At 41.3% G+C, this 25505-nt stretch overlaps 1 protein-coding gene across 5 annotated transcripts in view; it reads left to right on the top strand.

The window, feature by feature from the left end:
• Window positions 1-25505, top strand: part of larp1 (La ribonucleoprotein 1, translational regulator) — a 53185-nt gene that overhangs the window by 23605 nt on the left and 4075 nt on the right. For 2 of the 5 annotated variants that reach the window (XM_074610978.1, XM_074610983.1), the window contains exons 2-20: window positions 3073-3137; window positions 5390-5455; window positions 8765-8836; window positions 12352-12523; window positions 14425-14559; window positions 15140-15289; window positions 18100-18262; window positions 18922-19066; window positions 19576-19750; window positions 19952-20133; window positions 20967-21065; window positions 21449-21775; window positions 22940-23063; window positions 23268-23473; window positions 23616-23722; window positions 24334-24491; window positions 24655-24799; window positions 24968-25077; window positions 25221-25348. In XM_074610978.1, coding sequence (XP_074467079.1) covers window positions 3073-3137; window positions 5390-5455; window positions 8765-8836; window positions 12352-12523; window positions 14425-14559; window positions 15140-15289; window positions 18100-18262; window positions 18922-19066; window positions 19576-19750; window positions 19952-20133; window positions 20967-21065; window positions 21449-21775; window positions 22940-23063; window positions 23268-23473; window positions 23616-23722; window positions 24334-24491; window positions 24655-24799; window positions 24968-25077; window positions 25221-25348 — 2729 coding nt within the window. Of the gene's footprint in view, window positions 1-3072; window positions 3138-5389; window positions 5465-8764; window positions 8837-12351; window positions 12524-14424; window positions 14560-15139; window positions 15290-18099; window positions 18263-18921; window positions 19067-19575; window positions 19751-19951; window positions 20134-20966; window positions 21066-21448; window positions 21776-22939; window positions 23064-23267; window positions 23474-23615; window positions 23723-24333; window positions 24492-24654; window positions 24800-24967; window positions 25078-25220; window positions 25349-25505 lie in introns of all 5 variants that reach the window. The other 3 variants (XM_074610980.1, XM_074610981.1, XM_074610982.1) reach the window with 3 other exon arrangements.

The following is a 25505-nucleotide window of genomic DNA, read 5'->3' as shown; positions in this document are numbered from 1 at the left end:
CAACATTCAGACGGGAGAATATAAGATATTTAACATATCATTTTTGTTGCTTTTCATACTCAAATAATATGACAACAATCCAAACTAAGATTCAAGAAGAACCAGAGTTGATGAGCAGATTTAATACAATCCAAACCCTGTTGTTGGGTGCAGCTCTCTCTCTCTCTCCTTTGTTGCAGTTCAGGACACAGCTTTGTGTCTTGTTAAGTTTAGATTGATTACTCTGTGCATGGAGAACATTTCTATGTAGTAACTGTACCCGCTACCTTTTACAGCCTTGTTTTCCTGTGCTTCTGTACAGCGTTTCTCTCGGCCTAACAGACCTCTCTCAGTGTGGTTGTGCAGTCATGCTCTCTGCAAACGTGACCTACTGGAAGGATTGTATGACTTTAAGTGAGGCCAACATACAGTATAGGTGCTGTGCTTGCACTAATCTCCCTCACTGGCCCCCAAACTCTTTTAAAAACATTTCTGACTTCACTTCTCATGTGTTGAGCTAATATTATGCTGGTTTGGCTTCCTTCAGAGATTCAGAGTAATTGTCAAAGCCAGTCAGTTTCTACTGTCCAGCGATCACAGCGGCGTCTTTTAGCCCGACCTTTTGTTATTCATGATCTTCATCTCTCTGTGTTTAGTCTCAGGAATGTGAAGGAATTGTTGAACCCCAACAGAAGCTGATGAGGAAACTCTGACATGTGAACACACTGCAGCCAAGGTCCGCTCCAGATATAAATAAAGTTCTCTGTGTGTTGTGCAAACACAAAAGCACACAATAGAGACGCAGTTATAATATGGACTCTGCATCTGAAGACGTCCCCTTAAACACTGAGATATTATAATGGGCATTTTTCACCATTTTCTGACATTTTATTGACAAAGCGATTGATCAATTAATGGAAAAAATAACCAGCAGATTTATTAATGACATTAATCGTTAGTCATATTTCAGACAATAGAATAATCGTTTCTCCAGTTGGTTTAATTTTTAGTTAGTGGTTGTAGCTTTTCTCATTTTAATTCTTCGTGAGGCAGGAGGTTTTTGTGTTAAAAATGTAATGAGTAGATTTAAGTTTGTAAGAGATTGTTATTTATCGTTTGATAGATTTGGTTTATTTTCTAGCCTTAGATGTTCCTGTTTTGCTGCATAAACTTCAAATCTCTAATCTTATGTGGCTCTCATGAATACATAAACTCATGTCTGTAATGAACCCTGGTACGCTGCTGCTCCTGGTGTTGGTGGTGATAGTTAGTAGCTCGCCAAAGGATTTTATTCCCGTCTCTCTCTCACTTGCTTTCTGGCCTTGTCCCTCCACATGATCGTCCTTAAGGAGCTTACTGAGATTTTCTCTGTGGCGTAAACGGCTCGGCCTGTGAGGCGCTTTCACTCCCCCGTAGTCGGAGTGTGGGGAAACTGCAGCCAAACACAGCAAGAGGCAAGATCTCAGACTTGAGAAGACGGGGATCAGCACAATGAAGTGAGCTTAGCTGGTCTGTTGGTATGTTTTTATGAAGATTCATGACCAGGTACGACCAGGGCGGGTCAATTATTGACTCTTTTCATGATGAAAGCTATATTTTTTGGAATCTTTTCAGCTTTATTTGATCCCACTCGGGTTTAGGGATAACTAATTGTCGCTTACCCACATACCAAGATTAACCTTTTAAAAATGTAATGTTATGTGGAACTGATTGAGTTACCAAACAGTATTCAACAAGTGTGTATGCTTGTGAAACAAATGCAGATGTACCTAAAGCAGTAAATGTCCTCCTATTTGATGCGGTCTTAAGTTTTCATGAGTTTCATGGAGGGTTGTCTTGTACTTAAACGTCGCTGTATTGTTGTTTGTGTGTGTTTGGTGCCCTGATTTAGTTAATTCTACAATGATATTATTGATAGTTACGTGTTGTCATTGATTTGTATTTTGTTTTATTGGGATCAGCTGCTTTTTGTTCTCAAATTTAATTTGGCCAGGGAAGATTAGAAAAAATGCTACGTTGAAAGCTAACAGGGATCCAATTAAATAAACAATAAGATAAACGACAAACCAGATACAAAAGTTAAGTACCAGGCCAAATTGTACACGAACATAACAATGCAAACTGGAAAAACAATTTCAGCTTATTGGATCATTTTAGTGCTGAACTGATCAGTCGATTAATGAACAAGTTCTTTAATCGTTTGTCATGTTTAAAGGATAACATTTGCTGTTTCCAGCTTCTGAAATGTTTTTCTCTCGTAGTTTCATATCATTGTAAATTGAATATCTTTGTGGTTTGGATTGTTGGTCAGACATACCAATTAATTTATAGGTGTCACATTGGGATCTGGGAACATTGGCTTGCATTGGGCTTTTTACACTATTTTGTGACATTTATAGACTAAATAATTAGTCGATAAATCGCTCTAAATCATTCTTTAATGGAATTGCATTATAAAGTACTTCCATGAATGCATTTCTTTCATCCACCAGACTGATTTCTTCTTCTTGATGACTGTCGGTTTCTTCTGTTTGGCGCCACTGATGTGTTTCTGCACATTTCCTTCATGAGTTTCCCAGTTTTCCCAGTCTGTGATGCTGCTGGTTGACATGCTCTTATGTAGTATCACTGTGGTTTTGCACATTCTGTGTTTTGTTTAGTTGAAATGAGTTTCTGTTGTTGTTGTTCTACCTGGTTATAACAAAGATGGTACTAGTGTCTGCTGGTTGCTGCTGTTTTAGTTCAGTTGATCTGAAAATGATGCCACAGCTGCATGTTGAGCAAAGGAGATCAGGGGAAACAGCCAAAGAAAGGCAGATGATTTATTGAGAGTGAATCCACCACAGGTAGATAAGAGAAGTAGTGGAAAAGTTAATAAAAGACGAATTAAACTGAGACAAGCAAGTCGGTACATATGGGATAGACCGGAAAACAATACTCTTTGTGTTTGATCTTCATTTTTTAGACAAAATTCCAACTAAGTGTTCCTGCTTTCCTCTCCGTTCGTTGCTGTTGCCAGCTACTTTTTAGATGATCTGTGTTCATGTATGCAGAGCCGGTTGTAATGTCGACCATCTTGATGTGTTTCCACAGAGTCTACCGGCCCCGCCAAGGTGGTGAGAGCAGGGAACCCGCCCAAACCCAGACGTGGAGGAAAGGTAATGTTCTGTGTGTGTGTGTGTCTGTATGCCTGTGTGAGAAAATATTGGTGGATATCAACAATAATGACATTATACTGTATCTATATTCAATAATGCTCCATTGAAGTAGGTCTGTCAAAGTTAACATGATAATAACGCATTAACCTAACTTGCGATTTTTAGGTTGTAGCGGGCTGACTTTAATGCTAGAGTGACTGATGCTATGATACTGGCATCATATGAAACTACAAAACCTAAGGAATCCATTGGTGCCAACCATGTCATACTAGCTTGTCAGGAAGGAGGTTAAATAACACTCCAAACTTGCACTAAATTTTGCCGAGGACAAACTGTCATGGCCATTTTCAAAGGGGTCCCTTGACCTCTGACCTCAAGATATGTGAATGAAAATTGGTTCTATGGGTACCCACGAGTCTCCCCTTTACAGACATGCCCACTTTATGATAATCACATGCAGTTTGGGGCAAGTCATAGTCAAGTCAGCACACTGACACACTGACAGCTGTTGTTGAGCTTGAGGTTGCCGTGTTATGATTTGAGCATATTTTTTATGCTAAAGCAGTACCTGTGAGGGTTTCTGGACAATATTTGCATTGTTTTGTGTTGTTAATTGATTTCCAGTAATAAATATATACATACATTTGCAAAAAGCAAACACATTTGTCCACTCCCATGTTGATTAGAGTATTTAATTCTTGACAAATCTCCATTTAAGGTACATTTTGATCATTAGTCGTGATTAATTATGGACAATCATGCAATTTAAGTATTTCAATCAATTGACAGCCCTAATATTAACTTCTAGTATTTTTGGAGAATATTAATTAGAAATGAAAATGCAGAATAAATGTTTTTTTTTTCTTCTGAAAATCATGCAGAGGAGGTTAGAGTAGCTTCCTTTGCTCTGGTTGGTGCCTGCAGGGTTCCCTCCAAGGCAGCGTAATGCCGCATTCAAGTCAGATGGGATGGATGTTCAAGAGGGGAAAGACTCACATGTCTGACTCATGTCATCAAGGCGGTTGCATGATTACAGAGTTGGTTTAAAACACGGTGTAATGACAATATAAGACCATACCCTTTAAATGTATTTATTTATGTAATTCAGTTCTGGGCCAATTCAAACAGAGCGTCTTTAGTTCAGAGCTTCTTCAGCGCTCAGTGGAGGTATGTGCAGTCAGTCACAGTGCTGGTATTTGTCTGTCATGCCTCTAGCTGTGTGTAAACCTCCCTTCACACTTCCTGGAATGCAAATGTAAGTTCCTGGTGAGCCAATGACGAGCAGACGAACTCTCCCCAAAGCATTTCATTCACAACTTCCTACCTGTTGATTGCAGTCACTCTGCTGTTGTACTCCAGGGTTGTTAACCACACCCGCATCACAAACCTTTATGACACCCAGCATAAGTGCAGTGTTGCAGCAACAAAAGACAGAAATTGACAAATTAAAGGCAACATATGGCTAAAGATTAAAGAAAGAAAGGTTTGTGCACATGATTTTACACCTGAGACATGAGTAAACCTGCTCCGTTGTTTGTGTACGTATGTAAAGAAAATTGAGTCGTGTTTTTTCCTTCTATGTCATGGAGAGGTTTTCACCAGGTGTCATGCAGATATTTGAGTTTGTTGATATACTCAACTCAACTTTATTTATATAGCACAACAATCATACAAACATGCAGCCCAAAGTGCTTCACAGTGCAAGATTAAAACAAACAGAAAATAATCAATAAATAGAATTTTGCAAAACTACAATAAACAATAAAATTAGTAAAATACATAAAGGTCAGTTCAATAAATAGGCAGAAGAGATATAAATAATATGAAAACCAATGATTAAGACTTAAAAAATAAGGCAATAAATGACGAGGCACCTTAAGTAAAAAGATATGTCTAAAGGTTTCTTTAAAAATGCCCACAGAGGTAGGTCTAATGGGATGTTTGTTTTGGTGTTTAGTATGTGGTGCAAACAGAGGAGAAATGTGCAAAACCAATGACAATGTGAACGTGCAGCCGTGTAACAGACTTTCCTCAGAAGATAATCTTTTGTTTGCACTCATGTAACTGTTTTTACTTCTGTCTGTTGTTGTAGTCGAGTGCAGTAAAGCTGTAAAATCCTCATTTGACCCTGTAATATCCACACTGAAGGTGTGATCTTTGAGTCACGGATAGCCTGCTCTAACATCTCAGTTCACCAGATACCTGTGACACTAACTCAGCTTTTTTTTTTTTTTTTTTAATGTGTTGCTCAGGTTGGAGATTTTGGCGACGCCAACAGCTGGCCGACTCCTGGAGAGATCGCGACTAAAGACATGCAGGTGGGTGTTGTTGTTTGTTTGAGGAGTGTTGAATCACAGGTGGGTAGATGTACAGTGTAGAGGACACACTGATGAGATGAGGGGTGGTGTCTGTTAGGGACTCGGACCACTGAACCATTTAATATTTGCTGTATCTTTTGTTAGATGGCGGAGAAGACGGCTGCCGTGTCTCGAGCTCCTTTTAGATTCCCATTTTTACTTGTGCATTTTTCCTGTATACATATTTGTTTGAGCAGTGTTAAAGGAGCCTGAGATCGAAGAAGTTTGTTGGTATTTTATTTTGTGTGCATGTGATAATAAGCGTTGGGCGTTGGCATTTGAAAAAACCCCCAGAAAAGAACACAGAGGGATCTGCTTTTTTTATAATGACAGCAAACGGGAAGGGCAGAAAGGAATTTGTCTCCGTTACCTGGTTGTTAAGAGATACAGGTGAACAGAAAGCTTTAAAAGACTAATTCAACATGAGTGACAATGTGTTTATAAAAAGAGAATCTCAGTAGTTTCAAGTCCCAAATTATAATATTCACCAACCAATCAGAAGGAGCAGCTCAGCTTGTCCTGTCACACTTTGCTGTAGTGGATGTGTGTAGTTTTCTACAATAGGTATTTTAGTGGTTGTGGCTGTAATTACACAGCAGCTAAACAGCACGTCCAGACAGAGCAGTCTGCCTCGGCTGGCCCGACTCTGTGTCCTCAGGACTGCATGCTTATTTTTTTTTAAGTTAGTCTAAGCTCACCACCATGGCAGGACCTCTTGGACACTTGGGAGGCAAAACAAAGACGGCTGACCTCAAAGTAGGGATCAGGCAAAATGATCCAACTCTGAAATCTTTTTATGGAAATTGTAAAAAAGATGATCAGAAATTGAGGAAGAATTCAGAAATTTAGAAAAATCCAGTAGGGTTGCACAATTAATCAACATTTTATTGATGTCACATTATGGCCTACTGCAATTTTCAAAACGCAGTATTTGTTAAAATTGCAATCGCAATATCAGTCAAAATAATCGCAATTAGATGTTTTTTCAAAATCCTGCAGCCCTGGACCAGAAGGGATTATAACAAAAAAATATCTGTTAAATGGATAAAAAAGAAAAAACTCTCGTCTGCTGTCTTGCTTGCGTTAGGTATATTTATTATTTACGACATTTCAGGTATATTGAAGTATACCATCAGGTATATTCCATATATACATAGATGCTGGGTATTTCATCCAATCAGAAGACCAGAAAATGTTGAATGAAACGCCTTGAGCAAACGCACGCGCACACACTGGCACTGGGAATTAGGTATACATTTGTTTTGCCAAACATTCCTTTTCTCAGCTTCTCATTTGTGAGGATTTGTGGCTTTTCTGTCTCTCCTTTGATAATTAATTGAACACCTTTAGGTTTTTTTTGTTGGTTGAACAATCAAGACATTTGAAGATGTCATCTTGGGCTTGTGATGTGGCATTTTTCACTCTTATTTTGGATATTTTTCTAGACCAAACGAGTAGTCGATTAATGACAGATTAATCCATAAAGAAAACAATTAATTGCAGACCGTTGGTTCCTCATTGTACATGGCCTTTCCAACTTCCAGACCCAGGAAAAACTTGACCAGAAAAAAGTGAGAAATCAAAAGAAATGGTCTCAGCCGACGACTGTCGCTACATACAGAGACCTAGACCTGCTCAGCTGAAGTGTCCATAGCCCCCTTCACCACACATCCAGCATACCAACCTCCTTCACCTTTATACTTATTCTCTCGTCACCTACAGCTGTTGGTCCGACAGGGGATGCGTCTAATTTGTGTCGCCTTACAGTAGCAGCAGCAGTCGCTCACCCCGCCGAGCCCTTTTCTATTTCGGATCTCTGGGCGATAGTGTGTCAGCGGGAGATCGACCCCGCTAACCTCCCCTATTTTAGGCAGCCAGGTCTGAGTGAACATGAGGGCGAGCTGCACGTCCCCGAGCAGTAAAATGTGGGTCACATCATCAGAGCCAGGAATAACCGGCGTCTCCGGTGGCAGGAATCGTAGGTGGGGAGGGGGGGGTGGAGCTTTTAGACGGTGAAGGCCTGGGAAGGGATGTCCTTTTAGGGATCCCCCTTCAATAAACCACCCCTGGATGAGTGCTGCTATTCTTAGGGGGCTGCAGTTCACTGTCCACCACGCAACATTTAAAGCTGTAAATCAGTCGCTGAATGCCTCTGATTGTCGAAGCTGGGAAATAGACACTGAAATTAGATAAAGGAGTGGTTCTTGATTGCAGGGTTGTGCTTTAGAGTTTAGAGGTGCTGTGGTAAAACTTCTACATTGATTTTGTAACTGTGAACTGTGAAATCCCTACCACCCATAAGTAAGAGCCCCTCTTCCCCGCAATCCCCATGGAAAAACGTCACATATGAACACATGGCGTGTGTTCAGCCCACAGTCTGTGGCTTCAGCTTTTGTGTGTTTGTCGTGTCGTCATCACCTCATTTTGTCTGTTTTGTGTCCAGAGTGTCAGTGTAATGTTGGTTTCTAGTGTTTGGTTGGTGGTTTATACTGCAGTACTGTTCAGGAGTCTTTTTTATTTCTGGTGGTGAAAGTGTCGTGTGGTGAAAGAAGAAGAATTAATCTGCATCCCTCTGATCTCAGCATTACTGTCGACATCTCCTCAGCCGTTACACCACATGTCTCTACTGAATCAGAAAACACACTCACACCTGAGCTTTAAAGACTGTCGTCTAATCTAATGGCTCGTTGCCGTCATTTCACACCTCTCTGTCCTCACTAAAAATAACCGGCTCTTATTCCCATCTGTGCAGAACCCAAAGCAAAAAAAAAAAAAAGTCTGTCTTCATGTAATGACACAACATTAGCCATTTAGCCACTGAGATGATGATATGGGATGTACTTTATAAAACCCAGAGGGAGCTTAGTGGACTGTAGACGCAGCAGATGCTTCTCATTATCCACAGCTTGTGCAGCATCCATTTGGCATTTTCATTGTGTTTGATGGCAACAGGAAGAAGCGTATTGCCCTCATGTTGTTGGAGCAGAGCGCCACAACACAGAAGAGCTTTTAAAGAGGCAATTATTACGTTGCTTTTTTTATTCCCCCCATAACGTCAGGGGCTTGGAAGGACTGTTAGTTCACTTTAGGGCCTGAAAAAGTCCCCAAACATTGAAGGTTTAAGACTCTCCAATTAGCAGTGGCGCTTTGTCCTACAAGCAAGCTTAGTGTTTTCACATACAGTATGAGTGTGAGTGTTTGTGTGTGTGTCTGTACATCATGGTCCACCTCATTGTCTTCTCTAAACTCCTCTTCCCTCCCTCTGTTCAGATCGAGGCAGTGACACGGACCGTGTCCTGCCCCCCGACTGTCAGGCAGGTCAGAGACTCGTGGAGATGCACTGTAAGTTCAACCTGCAGCCTGTGAAACCTGCAGCCTGCCTACCTACTTATGAACAAAACAAACAAACCTAAAAAATTCAACACCACACAAAGAAAGAAACAATCAAACAATGTCATAAAGCCTGCTTAAAGTCAAACTGAAATTTGGATTTCATCAAACTGTCACTTTACAACAGTCAACATGTGGGAGGACGCATCACTAAGTTTGTATTCCACTCAGAAAGTGAAAGCTAGTTAGCCTACCATGGGTTTAGATGATGATGAAGATGGGACGAAGCAACAGGTAACACTGTTGACCCCCTAGCTGGTTAACTGTCTGTTGGCTTGTTGGAATTGAAGTAATATAAAGAGATATTTTAGTTCCCACTCACACAGATATTACACCAATCAAATAACTGATATAGTACTGATATTGTCAGCTGGTACCAAGACTTCACCACCAGAGAATATCAATATATAGGGGGTGATGTCACTGCAGAAAAATAAGTACAATTTAAATTTCTTATTTTTAGTTATTACATTTTTGGCCAAATAAGTGCACATAGGTCAAAAAAAATTTAAAAACTAAAATATTAATTTCAGTTTGACTTTTAAGTTACTGCAGGTTTTGATATGCTGGTTCGGTGTCTGTCAGCATTTCCATAATCCCCTCTTGGCTGATGGTTTAGGAACCAGTTAATCTAGATTTGGGATCATTTCACCATTTGATACAATGCTTAAAGCTCCAACTATGTCTAAACCTCAGTCTAAACCTTCATCTACATTTAACATTTTTTGGGCTTTGTGCCTTTTTAAAGAACAATAGCATTCTCCTGCTACTCTAAAGCCCCTCTTAGACTCGCACCGTATCACGTAAATGTGATGGCAATATTACACCAGTTTGATAAAGGAGGAAATGCTCCGAATGCACCAATTTTTAAATTGTAGAAGAAATTCTTCTCATGTCAAATCAGTGTGTAAAAATGATCCTTTGCTCTCACAGCGTGGGACAGAAAAGGTAAAAACAAACCAAGACATCCTTGTACAACAACAACAACAATCAAACCAGCACTTCCTCCATTTATTTTTGTTTTGAACGTCCAGCACTTAAAATACAGCATGGGATCAATTAGGAATTAGATTAGTCATTAGTCAGACATTATAAATAGGCTGCAAGATTCACTATCTAGCAAATGATGAAACGGGTGTGTCGAAGTATGTATCACGCAAGCGCTGAGGCTCTTTCTGTATCTGTCATATCATGCTTGAATAACGCCATAACAAACATTTACATATATATATATATGTTTTAATGACAGAAAGGCATCACTTTAACAGAAAAAAAGAAAAGTCTGAAAAGGTCCTTACACAATACACACATTTTGCAGAGACAGTTTTGGGAATAATACAAATAAAGTGCCTGAATTAAACAACATAAAATGTGATTGTTGGTTCCGCAGACAGTTTTAAAAGTAGCTTGGGTGGATCCTCTTTCGCATCTTAAGTGGAAAGTATTAAAGAGCATTAAAGTAAAAACCCTAACATGTCATTACACACACTATTAACCCTGGAAGCAACCCAAAGTAAAGAGGGCAAGGATCAGAAGCCTGTGTTAAGTACAATTCCTTTGCGTTCCTTTCGACTTTCTAAAGTCGAATCGCAATCATTTTAACACTGGTTCATTTCATAAAGGTGATAATTTGCACAACAGACTTGCTTGTGCCTCCTTTTGCTGTTTGCTGTTTGGTGAAACTCACTGTTAACAATGTTAAGAACTACTCTGCATGCTTGCAGTGGGTCTTTGAGTTCAGTGTGATTAGATTAGTTTGCGATATGATACCTTGAAGGCTAAGCATGTCACGTTGTGTATGTGGACTGAATGGTTTGGGGCTTTAAATGTGTCGAACCTCTCGTTAGTTACTTACTCGACTTGAGACAAACGCTTTGCATGGCTCCTATGCAAACCCCTCAGGAGTGTCAAACTTTGCAGATATGTGTGTGTGTGTGTGCTGCTGATAGCTGAGCTGCCGTAGCTGTTTGATTTGAATAAACTCCGATACTGGCTCTGTGAGAAAAAGATAACCAGCAAAAGGCAATTCATGTGTGGTGAACTACCCTGTGTCCGTTACTGTGTTACTGGTGGACAGTGGTTGAACTCGTGTTGCTCTGCTGCAGTCGACCATTACGATGAGACCGAACTAAAGACGAGATACAGAAACCTCTAAACCACAATGCAAAGTCTGCTTTGTCCCGGTCACTTTTATCGTGTCCCGAATGGATAAAATGCTTTTGTCAAACTGTTTGATTTGAATATAAAACTTTCCATTCTGAATGCAAAATGTATTTATGTACTAATGCCACTTTATTCCACAAGCTAGATTGTTGGGTATGGTGTACTAAATTGCTCTTTTTTTTCAAATCTAACCTTTGGATTTATGTATTCATGTTACATTTGGTGTTATGAGTGTCTCTTGTGTATTAGTAGAATATATAAATGAATGTGGTTATATTTTCCAGTGTTATATATGCTCTAATTATGATATTTCCAAAGAAACATCCGGGCATTTTCAGCAGTCGACTGCTCACTTAGCCACCCTCTCCTCCCCTAGTTACTGTTGCTATGCAGATTTACCACTCAAAATTACTGGTAATTTTTTAAACAATCTGCCTTTGATTTTCACAGACGTAGACACGACAGCTTCTCATCTCTAGTTGATAGTTGCTCAGTGGCGCTTGAAGCCTAAATGGCTCGACTTCCGACTGGAAAAGTTCCCCGGATCTTGGGCGTATGGAGCATGCGCAGTAGCGTCCGCTCGGTCACATGATTCGGTCACGGGGTCTCAACATCACGCCGTCGTCACGGCATGAACGGCGGAAGGGAAATAACTCTAGATTCGGCTATTAGTGCGTTTTACAACTTTAAAACCTAATGATTTAAATAAGGGCTATTAGATCTGCTGAGTTACAGACGTCTCTTTCCAAATGTAAGTCTATGGGAAAAAGTATTTTTGGGCCCAATGGCATCATGTGACGGACACGGAAGCTGCAGTACCGCCGTTTGGCCACTACGAAAGTTGGGATCAACGACCGTCTGTCTTCCTGGGGGCTTGGTCGAAACGCAACACGTTCCTCAAAATGTGTGAAGGGTAGGGGAGAGTTCCTGCGGTTGAAAAGGGGCTATATAGTGCCTGCTAGTTACGTTGCTAAACTAGGATTGGGCAGTCACTGCTCGGGGGAGGGGCTAAGCGAGCAGTCTATTGTCTTGACTGTAATCTTGTGCATGTTTAACCAACAAAATATTTGTTTTTTAGCTCAGATTCCATTTTGCTAAATCAGAAAATAACAATGTGAATATGTGGGCATGTGACATTGTATTTGTGGCTCCAATTTCAGCCAATTTCATGTCCTGTAAAAATGTGATGCCACAAAATCCTCTATAACTCTTACCTTGTTTGAATAGGTCTTCAGTCTCCTTTTGATGGACCGAACCGTTTCTGCAGCTCTTTTCTAAATGTCTGAACCTGTTTTCCTCTCCAGGCTCCCAAGAAGACGACGGTCGTCAAGAAGGAGTCGAAGGAGTCGAAGGAGTCGAAGGAGAAGAGGGAGAGCAACGAGGAGAGCAAGGAGAACCTGAAGGCCAAGTCGGACGACTCCGGAGAGGAGAAGAACGGCGACGACGATTCCCAGAAGAACGGACCTAAGAAAAAAGGTGAATATGTTAGCACGCTTACGAAGCAAATCGATGAATACTAAACAGTAGCACGTGCTAATGTTAGCATCCAAACAGGCTGGCATGTCTCACATTAAACCTTAACATGTTAACATTGATCGATAGCTACCATGTTAACTCACATTCAACTTAAAATACAGCAACATGGGACTGTAATGGGAGTGCAAAATATGCCGAGTTAAGATTTTTTAATGACAGTTAAACGTTTCCTTATTGTAATAATCCAAATAGGTCCGTTTTAAAATGCAAGGAGTTTGCACTTGAAGTTGAATACAGCTTCCTTTTTTTAAATGTGAGCCTACAGCAGATGTCTGAGTGGAAGTTTGTGATGACTGGTTGCAGTTTAGGCAACAATAAAAGGTTTAAACTCCACCAGGCAGCCAGACAGCGAGTGTTTTCTGACTCTCGCACAACATGATTACCCTCAATGTACCCAGAAAGTGGTTTGTTGTGGGGGGACTTCCTGTCTCTCTCTGGTTGCCATCAGCCTTTCTTATTTTCTGAAACAATACTAACATACAAAAGGTGATTATGTGTTTTCTGAAAGGGTCTATAAGCACATACCTTCTATATATTTTAATATCAAGTTTAAGTTCTATTTAAAAACAATGAAATCAAATCTTGCGTCGCATGGAGACGCATCAGTCAGACTTTAAGTGCAGACGTGCTGTAGAGGTGATGAGAAATTCATGTCTCTTCTCTGACTAAACATCAATGAAGAGAATTTTCACAACTCTGATCTCAGCATCGAAGCAAATAAACACAACAAAAATCACTTAAACAAGGCAGATTAAGCCACATTTAAACTCTGAATTGGTTGCCGCAGACAAATTTTAGTATTGGGGGTGTTGGGCTGTCCTTTTAATGTTCACTTTGAGAGAGCCAGAGCTCGATTAAACGCACAAACAATCAATAAATGTGGCTGTTGGTCCAATATTTTGGTCGGTCATCTTTCTGTTTCACAAACTGGTTTCCCACATTGCTGCTGTCAAGAGATCTGTTGCTGTATAAAGTGTAGTGAGCTCGTTCTGATAATATTCTAACTGTATTTCACATGATGTGGCCACAGTGTAATCTGCAGGTCCATACTCTTCTTCTTTTCTCCTTTATTCTCTCCCTCCTACCCTACCTCCTTCTCCTTCCCTTACCTCCTCAGTCAGCTGATAGACACAGGGCCACGTCACTTAAAACTGGCCGTCATTTCCTCTCTCCCGTTGCTTTATCTGTCACACACTCACCCACACATCCACACAAACCCCCCTAGAGCCAGATGTTGCTTTAAACAGCAGACCACTGATGCGCCCTGCTGGCCAGCGGAGGTACTGCAGCAGCCTTTCTGCTGTTTCACCAGTAAAGGAATCCGCAGTAATGATCAGTTTGTCATCATGAAAGTTATGAGAAGCAGCTAATGACGTATAAAGTATACAGAGGTACTGTAGTATCCCAAACATCCTGTTAAACTGGTGGAACTGGAATCTACTAGTTGCTGTATCCTGAAGGCAAACTGGGTTTCTTTTCATTTTCAAAAGTAGTGATGATTATACAGGTTTGACCTATTTATTTTCACTATTTAATCCAACAGTTGGCATTTGATTTCTACTTTCTACCCATGTTGATAAGAGTATTAAATACTTGACAAATCTCTCTTTAAGATACATTTTGAACAGATAAAAAAATGCGATTCATTTGAAATTATTGTGATTAACTACGGACAATCATGCAATTAATTACTATTACATATTTTAATCTTTTGACAGCCCTATAAAAAACATTTAATGAGAATATTATGGTGATTCTTGCAGACACCTCTCGGAATTAAAAGAGGAATTAAGGCCAAAATGTTTTCTAACTGCGTCGCCTCTTCCTGTCGTTACAAACAGGAAACAAGCAGAAATGGGTTCCCCTGATGATCGAGGTGAAGTCCGAGGGTCCCAGGGAGCGCTCGGCCTCCAGGAACAACAGCAGACAGAACGAAAACCCGCGTCTGCCTCCCAACGCCAGGAACGACCTCCGAGGTTAGTCTGCTCAGGTTACTCGCTGCAGGTGACAGGCAGTGAATGTTGGTGCAAACGAGAGTTACAGAAAAGTATCTGAAAATGAATTTGAAGTGACACGAAGAAATCCTACCCAGCTGGTTTAACATGAAGCTTTAAATGCCAGGAGTTATCAGTTTCAGTTTGACATGTGACAGCAGATTTTACTTTGTACTGGATTTGCCCGTATCTGTTGGTGCGGATCTATCAGCCGACATTACTGCTTTTAGCTGGTTGAGACGGTGTGCATGACTCGGCAGCAGGATGTGGAGAGATCTGTGCGTGCTCCTGCTACTTCTGCTTTGATAGCTCAGTTATTTAAATGTACAGTATAAATAACTTGGTTTCTTATATTCACCGAGGAAATGAAATGTGTTAGTGGCAGCTAAGAGGACTTTTGATCTGTTGGTATGCATAAGATTTCAAGTTAAACGTATCCTTCATCTGATTAAAAACGGTAATAATCCTGCAGCCAATTCTGCAAACTCCATTTGATATTAGTTTTGTTCTACTAGTCCAGTATGTATGTGCGCTGACGGGAAGGTTGTTGGTTTCCCCGCAGACTGGCACAGTCAAAAGTATGAGCGGGAGTGGCGTGACGACCACGACGAGGTGTCCAGCGTGAAGAGCGAAGGAGCGCCGTTCCGCGGAGGGTTCAGAGGTCGCGGACGTGGGAGAGGAAGAGGCCGGGGACGAGGCCGAGGTGGCAGAGGTATGTGTTTTTGTTTTTCTTCCACCCATAGATGCACACTAATAGAAATTAATGTAAAACACTAAAAATAATTTTTCGTTATTTAGAAGATTTACCAGTCAGTCTTAACCTGCAGACATGCTGTAGAAGTGATGAGCACTTCATGTCTCTTCTCTGACTAAACATCAATGAAGAGAAATTTCACAACTCTGATCTCGGCATCGAAGCAAACCAATCACATCGCAGTTAAACACAGACATTCCACTTCCTTAAATAGCCACAGTGGGGTCGGTTTAGTAGTTGAACACACCACACGTTATTGTTTTGGTTTCAAAGTCGGATAGTTGGGCAGTAACAGTTTCCTGTGTTTACAGACATGCTGTTTCCTTTTTAATGATAGAAGAGGTGTAGAAGCAACAGCTTGTGGTTTTAGGGGAGTTATGTTGTGTAACTACTGTACAGCCCCAGATTAACCCTCTGAACTCTGCAATAGAAAATGGTCCGCCAGATCCTACAGTGGTATTTTTGCTTATTGTGATGTCATTTCTTGGGAGTATCTTCATATGCTTCATATCCCTCAAATCTGTACAACCTAAACTAAGATGCCATCTAAGTCAACAAATCATAATAATTGATAAAAGTATTGAAATTGTGTCAGAAAAGAAGAAAAAACAAATATGTTTTCATCAAATTTTTAATAAATAAACACACATATTATTTTTCCTAAACAACTCTGAATGTAGAAACATAAACAAAATATTTCTCAACACAACTAACATTATTTGAACTTTGTAAATTTTTTAGTTTTTGACATATTTTCATTTTTATGAGCAGACTGCAAAGGTGTTGACAGTTTCATTATGTTAATCCTTAGCTTTCTGCTGCAAAAAGAATGAATGCTTAGCATATTTTAAATAGATTTAAACAGGATCATGCAAACATGGATCTCCTGCGGCCATTACGGGGTCAATACTTGGGCGCCACCATGCCTTTCACCACATTTTGTACTGCACATAACTTAACGTAATGTATTGATGTCATCACAAGTGTTCAGCATAATAACGCGAAAGACCGAAGCCTTAGCTTTCTATTGCAAAAAGAGTGAATGCTCTAGTTATTTAGCTATTAGCTAAAGTAAGTAGCCGTGTAATAAACAGGATAATGTACAGCTAGCGGGTCATTGTTGTGAAATAAACCCTTCACGGCGATATAAGACCCCTTCGGCTTCGCATCGCGCTGTCGGGGTTTATTTCACAACAATGACCGGCTTGCTGCACATTATCCCTTTCATATTTGGAAGAGTTAGGCTTGCTGTTTCCTCCCTGCTTTCAGTCTTAATGATCACCTAAGCTCATCAAATGTTGACTTTGGCTTTATATTTAGCGTACCGACATGAGTGGTGTCAATTTTCTCATCTCCCGAAATTTGAAACTACTCCTTTTACATATTCTCCGTCCTCTTCTCGCTGCAAGACCGAAAAGCCCAACAAAATCGAGCATGTTTAGACAAAATAGTGTCCTGCCCATCTTAACAGAGTTTTGGCTGTGTTTGGGCTGACTCTGCTCTCTAACTGGGTGGGTGTGGTGACCCTAAACCGGCCCCACTGAGGCTACAGTGAAAAGTGCAATAACAAGCAGTGAGTGTTGGAATGAGGAAAAGGCCTGTTAGATCCAGCAGGAGAAGCAGGTTTTCTCCGAAGGCCTGTTGTTTTTGGCAGGATTCTCCTCGTCTCTCCTCCGTTGTTCACTCTTTTCATACACATTGTCTTTACTGTCCCTCCTCCTCTCCCTCTCTTTGTTTGCCTCCTCCTTCCTCACTCCCGTCCCCAGACTGAAGTAGAGAAAGCGCTGCTACCTTATTCAATTTTATAAGAGGGAAGGAAAATGAGAGAAAACAAAGATTAGAACCTCAGGGGAAGTCCAGATTTACGTCCCTGCTGTCTCCTTGAGGACACGTTGTTGACTTTCAGCAGCACTAAAGAAACGGTCAGAGTTAATGCTGAGAAGATGAACTTTGACTTTGTGTATTTACTCGACTCTCGCATGTGTGTGATCCCACGAACTCGAGTACACTCACACATTTGTCAGTGACTACATTCACATTCAACTATTTTTCATGAAATTTTTCAGATATTTTTTATGTTTTCAAACTTCATACAGGAGCCCAATTTCATGTGCTGTCTTTTGTGCTTTTTCAAATACAACTTGAATCTATATTTTATGATACATTATATATATATTCTGCTCCATACTGAAAGAGCAATTTGATTGCAGTTTTGGTTTGATTCGGTCTCTCGCTCCTGAAGTCTGACGCTTAGACCTGTCATGATAGCAAATTTTGTTAGATGATATATTGTACTGGAAATAATTGCGATAAACAATATGTCTACTGTCATTTTATACTGTTTTATATACTATATACTATAGTCATTTTAAGTCCATTTTATGTCACTGATATAATGATAATAAAATAGCATAATAGTGCAAGTACACCCTTTTCAAAGAGCAATGAACATTTTCATTTGTAAGAATATTCCGACATTGGAATTTTTTTTATTTTTTTTTAAATATCTTAAATAAATAAAACATAAAATAAAACCACGCAACCAATACAATAAATAAATTCTCGGCTCCGTTTAAAAAAAAAAAGACTTTATTCTGGCATCATGTTGGCCAAAGTGTCGATGACATTCTTATGTAAACAAACAAGCATTTAAACACAACGGGCAATATCGGGGTCAGCGATTTATTTTCAGTATTATGAAAGATGAATATTGCAGGTTTGAATTCGAGGACTTGATCTAAATCTCTGACCGTTTCCTTCCTGTCAAGGTCACTATGACTACCACTACGGCTACAAGTCCTACGATGCGAAAGACGGACCCGGCGCCCAGAAGTTTGGCAACACGGTGACCTACTACTACGACAACATGAGCAGCAACGACCTTTACTCCGTCGACCAGGACCTGCTGAAGGACTACATCAAGAGGCAGATGTAAGTTTAGCTTCTTCTCTCACAGGAACGAGACATAGACGGCGCTAAAACCCAGAACACGCTCACAAATACAAGTTGCTGTTTTTCCAAGTCTTTGGCTTCAGTGCAGGTTTGTAGTCAGACTTAACCTGCAGACGTGCTGTAGAGGTGATGAGATCTTCATGTCTCTTCTCTGACTAAACATCAATGAAGACGACTTTCACAACTCTGATCTCAGCATTGAAACAAAAAAAGCAGAGCAATTCCTCTGTCACACACTCCGATGCCTAACCCGAACAGTCAAAGTCTGGCAGATGAAGACACTTCACTGTGTGTTGAGACGGTAGTTTTCTTGGCCCCTAACTGAAGGAGTATAACAGTTTCCTTGTGTGCACTCAGTGCCCCCTTCAGTTTAAATCTGCATTAAGTTACTCAGAGATTTTGAAATCCTGTCTGATATTCTGGTTTGGATTAGTGGTTCCTTGGAAGGTATTTGGTTCCATGTGGCACAAATACAATGCCTGCATCCAGTGTTTTTTACACTCGTTTCCCTTACTCGTCTTACTTCTCTTTGCGTCTTAGTCCCTCCCATGTTAGACGCAGGAAAAGACAAAAGTAAAAGATGTGAGGAAACGGCAACAAACAGCTGATTTGTTTCCCTGTTTCTCCGCCCTCTTTAGTGAGTACTACTTCAGCCTGGACAACCTGGAGCGAGACTTCTTCCTGCGGAGGAAGATGGACCAGGAGGGCTTCCTGCCCATCGGACTCATCGCCAGTTTCCACAGGGTGCAGGCCCTCACCACCGACGTCAACCTCATCCTGGAAGTAAGTTTATCATCTCAAGTTATCTTTCTCCAACTTCACTGGTCACTTTTAATGCGGGCAGCAGAGTCAAAACTGGGTTTAAACAGCGTCATAAACAACTGTTTTCTACGCAAAGTTTATTGAATTCAAGATTTGGTGGAAAATGATGAGACACTAAAAATAAAAAAAAAAGTAAAACACTAAAAATTCTCTTTCGTTGTTTAGAGAATTTATCAGTCAGTCTTAACCTGCAGACGTGCTGTAGAAGTGATGAGAACTTCATGTCTCTTCTCTGACTAAACATCAATGAAGAGAAATTTCACAACTCTGATCTCAGCATTGAAGCAAACCAATCGCATCGCAGTTAGAAACCGAAATTCCACTTCCTTAAATAGCCACAGCGGGGTCGGTTTAGAAGTTGTACTAGTAACTTGTACTACATAAATATATCCCTTCATGTCCTTCATGCAGAGATGGTACTTTATTTCTGTTATGGCACAGACTAACTGACCCATCGTCTCTCCTGTCAGGCTTTGAAGGACAGTAAGGAAGTGGAAATTATCGACATGAAGATCCGTCGGAAGGTGGATCCGGAGCAGTGGCCTCTGCCGGGTCTGGCCATGCTCAACCAACCACACACCGATTTCTCCCAGCTCATCAACTGCCCCGAGTTTGTCCCGAGGCAGATGCCAGAGGAGCCCCGAGGTGAACAGTCTCATCTGCTGTTAATGAAACTATGAAAATGAATCAAGTGTACTTTTTCTTGATTCTACTGTAGCGATCTGCCTTTTTTTGTTTAAGATTACTGTTAAAATCAAGTCAAAATTATATTTTTTTGCAGCCTGACATTTGCAAAATAAGTCTCTGCTTCAAGTGATCATATAAAACGTTCTGTGTCTGCTGCAGGCTCTCCCAAGGCCTCCACGCCGGTGAAGCAACGCAGCAAGACTGAACTAGACATCTCCAACCTCAAGACGATGCCCAAGGGCCTCTCGGCCAGCCTCCCCGACCTGGACTCCGAGTGCTGGATCGAGGTCAAGAAGAGGCCCCGACCCTCTCCGGCCCGACCCAAGGTCAGCGCAGAGAAGGTGAAATTCAGAGCCACTCACTCACCCATATGATCGTTGGATTACGTTTTCCATTTAGTGGTTTTACATGGACCATGTGGCCACTTGCCAGAAGAAACAAGTGTTACTGTAAAGTCAGATAAAAGTGCCTATGAACCCCTTAAATAAAATCTTAATTAATTTTTATAAAAACATTGAATTTTAAAAATAATTTACTGCGGAAACAAAATAGTTATTTTTTTTAAATTCCCCTTCCACAACTTTTTTCACGATAAAACATGTCAAGAAGTTGTTGACAATTAGTGCTGAAACAGTTATTAATAAAACGTTAATTTTAATTTTAATAAAATGAATAATCATTTTGTTGTGATGTTGTTTTATATTGGTGTAAACTTTAATAGACTCACATGATTTTGGACAAAATAAGCAATTGGAATACTTCACTTTTGGCTCCGGAAAAAATGTGATGGACATTTTTCACCATTTTCTGACATGACTAGACAATAAATTGAAAAAAAACATGTATTAATTGATAATGAAAGTATCTTCCAACAACACACATTTTTTCTGGCAAGTAGCCATCAGTCATTGTTAATGTAGAGACAAATAATTTAATCTCGCAGCCACATGCACCGGTCTGTTTTTCAAATGTCATGCAACACATCTTTTTTTTTAGCTAGTTCATGATTATTTTTTTTTTTTTAAAGAAAACTACTGTCATCTTATACTTAACTTGTCATGTCTGTATCATTCCTCCATCCATTCTCTTCTTTTCATACCCGCTATCCTCCTCCTCCTCCTCCTCCTCCTCCTCCTCCTCCTCCTGTGTGGTCGGTGTTGGTTGACTGATGCAGGCCCCCTCGTTGCAGCAGCAGAAGGAAAAGGACGACCCGGTTCGCTCCCCGGTGCCTCAGCCTGGCTCCTCGCCCTCTCCTGCTACCACAGGAACTAAGGTGAGGAAGAAAATGTGTTTAAAATACGTCTTAATTATTATTCATGTAAGGGATAATGTACAGCGAGACAGTCATTGTTGTGAAATAAACCCCAACAGGGCGATGCAACAATCACCCGCTAGCTGTACATTATCCCGCTTATTACATGGCTACTTACTTAAGAAATCAATCATTTCACACAAACGGTCCGACATCATAACTGCGCCCATAGCAACGGTCTAAAGAAATAACAGACCTTAGATAGCAACAATTGACCAATCACAATCGAGTATTCACCTAAGCCATGTAATAACTAAGAATAACTTTCTTTTTAGAGCTGCAAAAAGTGAACACACATAATCAGCCAGCACCTTCTAATAACGTCCGTTTCTATCTCTGATCAGGAGGGAGCGGAGCAGGACGAACCGGAGGAGCTCGACTTCATGTTCGACGAGGAGATGGAGCAGATAGACGGACGGCGCAACACCTTCACCGACTGGTCGGATGAGGAGACGGACGGCGAGATCGACGACCACGACGTCAACAAGATCTTGATCGTGACGCAGACGCCGCCCTACCTGAGGAAGCACCCGGGAGGCGACCGCACGGGACACCACACGTCGCGCTCCAAGCTGACCAGCGAGCTGGTCAAGGTGATCAACGACGGGCTCTTCTACTACGAGGCGGACCTGTGGGACGACACGTACGAGCCCGAATACGCCACCATCAAGGTGAGGTCGTTTTTCGTGGTTGACCCATGAATTATTCTTTACAGTCAAGGTGAGGGTGTTCGATTCTACCGTTACTGCTGAGTGTGCAGACTCAACCAGAATATCTGCGAGTGTCCGTGGAGAGTTTTGGGGATCACATGATCCACCTGGAAACATATCAGCACAGTGAAACAACACAGCCTGTAGTGATACATAACTCAAGTCAGGCTCTTTCTGACAGCTTCCACATTACCTTATTGTCAGATTGGAGGTGTTTCTGCCCAAGACCAGACGATGAGTAGATCTAGAGCTGTTTCTGGATTTAGAAACCCGACACAGAACAGAAAGTTTTTTTGTTTTGTTTTTGTTGTCATCGCTGCCCATTGTAGCATTGTTAAAGTCATTGTGGGACCTTCACGTGCTCGCCAGCACGCGTCCAGCTGCGTGTGGAACAGAGGACGTTTGTTTATAAATAAACCCCATACACGAGGCCTCGGCCTGAGGGGTTGAACTGACGGGCTGCAGGGGGCGAGACAAAGATGGACGATCAAAGATCGGAGGATACTTGGTGGAATGAAGAGGCGAGTGTGAGAATAAGCGAACGTTCGGGAACTGGTACATGAGACTTTTAAACTGAGCTGCTGTCGTAGGAGGAGCAGTCACGGTTTGTTGTTAGGAGCTCGTGGAAAATTCAGGGTCTTGTGTGTTGGTGTAACTCAGCTGGTTGGTTTTACTCGTGTCAGAACAGTAAGAGACGTCGACATGAAGGTGAAAAGATTGTTTTTGGCAGCAATGTTTTGCTGCTGCATCTTATTCTCCAGATTACTGCAGATGAGGTCTGTTGATGATCCACGTCTTAACATTTTCCTCAGTGTTTCAGGCTATTTTTAAATGTACTTTTAATGTATATATTTTGGTAAAGCTCTTGAGTTTCTGTACGGTGTGTGAGTTTTATTGAGAGATTTGCTTAGTCAATGAATTTCTGTAAAATGAGTCTTCACGTTGTGTGTACTGGGCTTTCGTTTTTTGGCACATTTAATTGTGTATCGGTAGCTAAACCCTTCTCATCCCTCCTTGCAAAAGTATTTTTCATCATTTAGCCAAAATAAACTGACAATCCACACATCTTGTAGGAAGAAGAGGTTGTCGTCATATTAACGCCTGTTTTTTCTTTCCGATTTACAGCAAGAAGTGGAGAACTTCAAGAAGGTCCACCTGATCAGCCGCGAAGAGTTTGACTGCCTGACCCCTGAACCTCCCGTCGACCCCAACCAGGCAGTCCCTCCAGGCCCCCCCAAACCCCAGCAGAGTAAGGACACATAAAACTCTAAAAATTATTGAAATGACAAGTTTTCTGAGAGAAATCATAATCGTTTAATGACTTTCAAGAGTTTTATTCCAGGATGTCTGTGATTTAAAAGTGAAGCACACTGAGTTACTCTCATGTAAAGTGTGAAGAGCTCTGTTGTTTGTGCCGCTCCTCAACAAACCTTTTTTCCCTCTGCGCCTTCAGTCCCCACAGACGCTTTGGCGAACAAACTCTTCGGTGCCCCCGAGCCTTCCTCAATAGCTCGCTCGCTCCCGACTACCGTGCCTGACTCGCCTAACTACCGCAGTGCCCGGACGCCCCGCACGCCTCGCACACCTCACCGGAAGGACCAGACCATGACGCCGCGCTTCTACCCCGTGGTGAAGGAAAGTCGACCTGTAGATGCCAAGGTAAGATGGCCGGCCGCCGTATGAGGGTTTTTATTTTATTTTGGTGGTACCAATGCCGGGTTTTAAGGTTTTAGGGGATAAAAAAAAACACACAGGTGAAACATTTGTAGTCTAAACATGTTAATTATCTCCGTCCTTTCAGACGCCCAGGAAGAGGAAGACCCGACACAGCTCCAACCCCCCCATGGAGTGTCACGTCGGCTGGGTGATGGACTCCAGAGAGCATCGCTCTCGTACCGCCTCCGTCAGGTGAGGCTCGCTGCTCTGTAATCTTCCTGTCTTATATTCGGGCCAAGACGGAAATTAGTTTCTTAGTATACTGTTTTTCTTTTGACAACTCCTCCGACAATTGCTCTCATTTTAATCAGTGATGAAAGGCTTTTTATTCATTCTAACTGCCATTAAATGGATCTTGAAAAGTCATAAATATGATAATTAATTTAAGTTAATTGAATAAACCCTTTAATCGTTAATGTGTAGGAGCAGATTGAGGAGCAAATGCAACATTTAGGGCTTAACTTTGGTCTTTAACTGATGAAATGTGATCCTTTAAAGTGGTGCTTTTGTGTGATTCTTTGCGGAGAAACTCAGTTTTACTGATCTGTCAATTAAATCATCGATTAGTCAACAAAATCATGAGTCTTAGTCGACTAAGAATGTCTTTGGGTGATAACAGCCCTATTTAAAGTTACCTTCATCATACAAGAACTTCTTTTCTTTTATAAATGTGAAGTAAAACAGCAGGGTATGACCTCAGATTCAGGATTAACTTCACTGAAGTGGTTTTTAATATTTGATTTGGGTTGTGCTCACTCTCTGTTCACCATCTCCTCCTCCTCCTCCACCTTCCTCCCTCTCAGCTCTAACGCCAGCCCATCGGAGGGCACCCCCGCCCTGGGTAACATCGGCTGCACGCCTCAGTCCCTCCCCAAGTTCCAGCACCCATCACACGAGCTGCTCAAGGAGAACGGCTTCACGCAACACGTTTACCACAAGTACCGCCGGCGCTGCCTAAATGGTACACACACACGTTTTTCTTCTTCTACTTAATCATTTATTCTTCCTTCAAATATCAGTAATATATATCCTGTTGACGGCGAAGTCATACTGGATGTCTTGATTTTTTTTTTCTTCCCTAAACCTGTCCACTTTTATCTCCCTCTCCTCTCGACCAATCACAGAGCGAAAGCGGCTGGGAATCGGCCAATCACAGGAGATGAACACACTCTTCCGCTTCTGGTCGTTTTTCCTGCGGGATCATTTCAACAGGAAGATGTACGAGGAGTTCAGACAGCTGGTGGTCGAGGACGGGAAAGAAGGATACAGGTAAGAGCCTCGACCATTGACGGATGGAGAAGGAGGATTTTGTATTTAGTTGTGTGGTTGTGGAGGAGTTAACAAAACAAGATATGACCTTCTGTCTTAAAACCAGTTATTTACAGATAGCTTTAGATGGACCAGACGGACTAAATTCAACTTGTGTGTATGTTGCAGGTACGGTTTGGAGTGCCTGTTCAGGTACTACAGCTACGGTCTAGAGAGGAAGTTCAGGCCAGACATCTTTAAGGACTTCCAGGAGGAGACTATGAAAGACTACGAAGCTGGTGAGAAATCGTTGACAAAGAAAAGCACCCAGTGTGCACAGATCAGAGGAGACTAAATTATTAAAAACACATATACCTATGCAAGTTTTCCTCTTTTTATAGAAAAAGGTTCACTTTCAGACTTTGTCTCTCCTTGTCCTCAGGCCAGCTTTATGGACTGGAGAAGTTCTGGGCCTTCCTTAAATACTCCAAAGCCAAGATTTTGGAGATCGACCCCAAGCTGCAGGAGTATCTGAGCAAGTTTAAACGTCTGGAAGATTTCAGAATTGACGTGAGTAGAGTTTTTCTTTGTGGTTTGTAAAGACTGGTTGGCAAGAATCTGCAACCCTGAAAAGATGACTTCACCTTCCAACTTCACAAAATACGAACTAACCCTTGCAGTTATTTCCAAACTTAGCACAGCTAACCTTGACTCATTTAGTGCTAGT

This window comes from Sebastes fasciatus, chromosome 16 (assembly GCF_043250625.1).
Source record: "Sebastes fasciatus isolate fSebFas1 chromosome 16, fSebFas1.pri, whole genome shotgun sequence".
Lineage (NCBI taxonomy): Eukaryota > Metazoa > Chordata > Actinopteri > Perciformes > Sebastidae > Sebastes > Sebastes fasciatus.
This window is presented reverse-complemented; position numbering and strand designations above follow the sequence as displayed.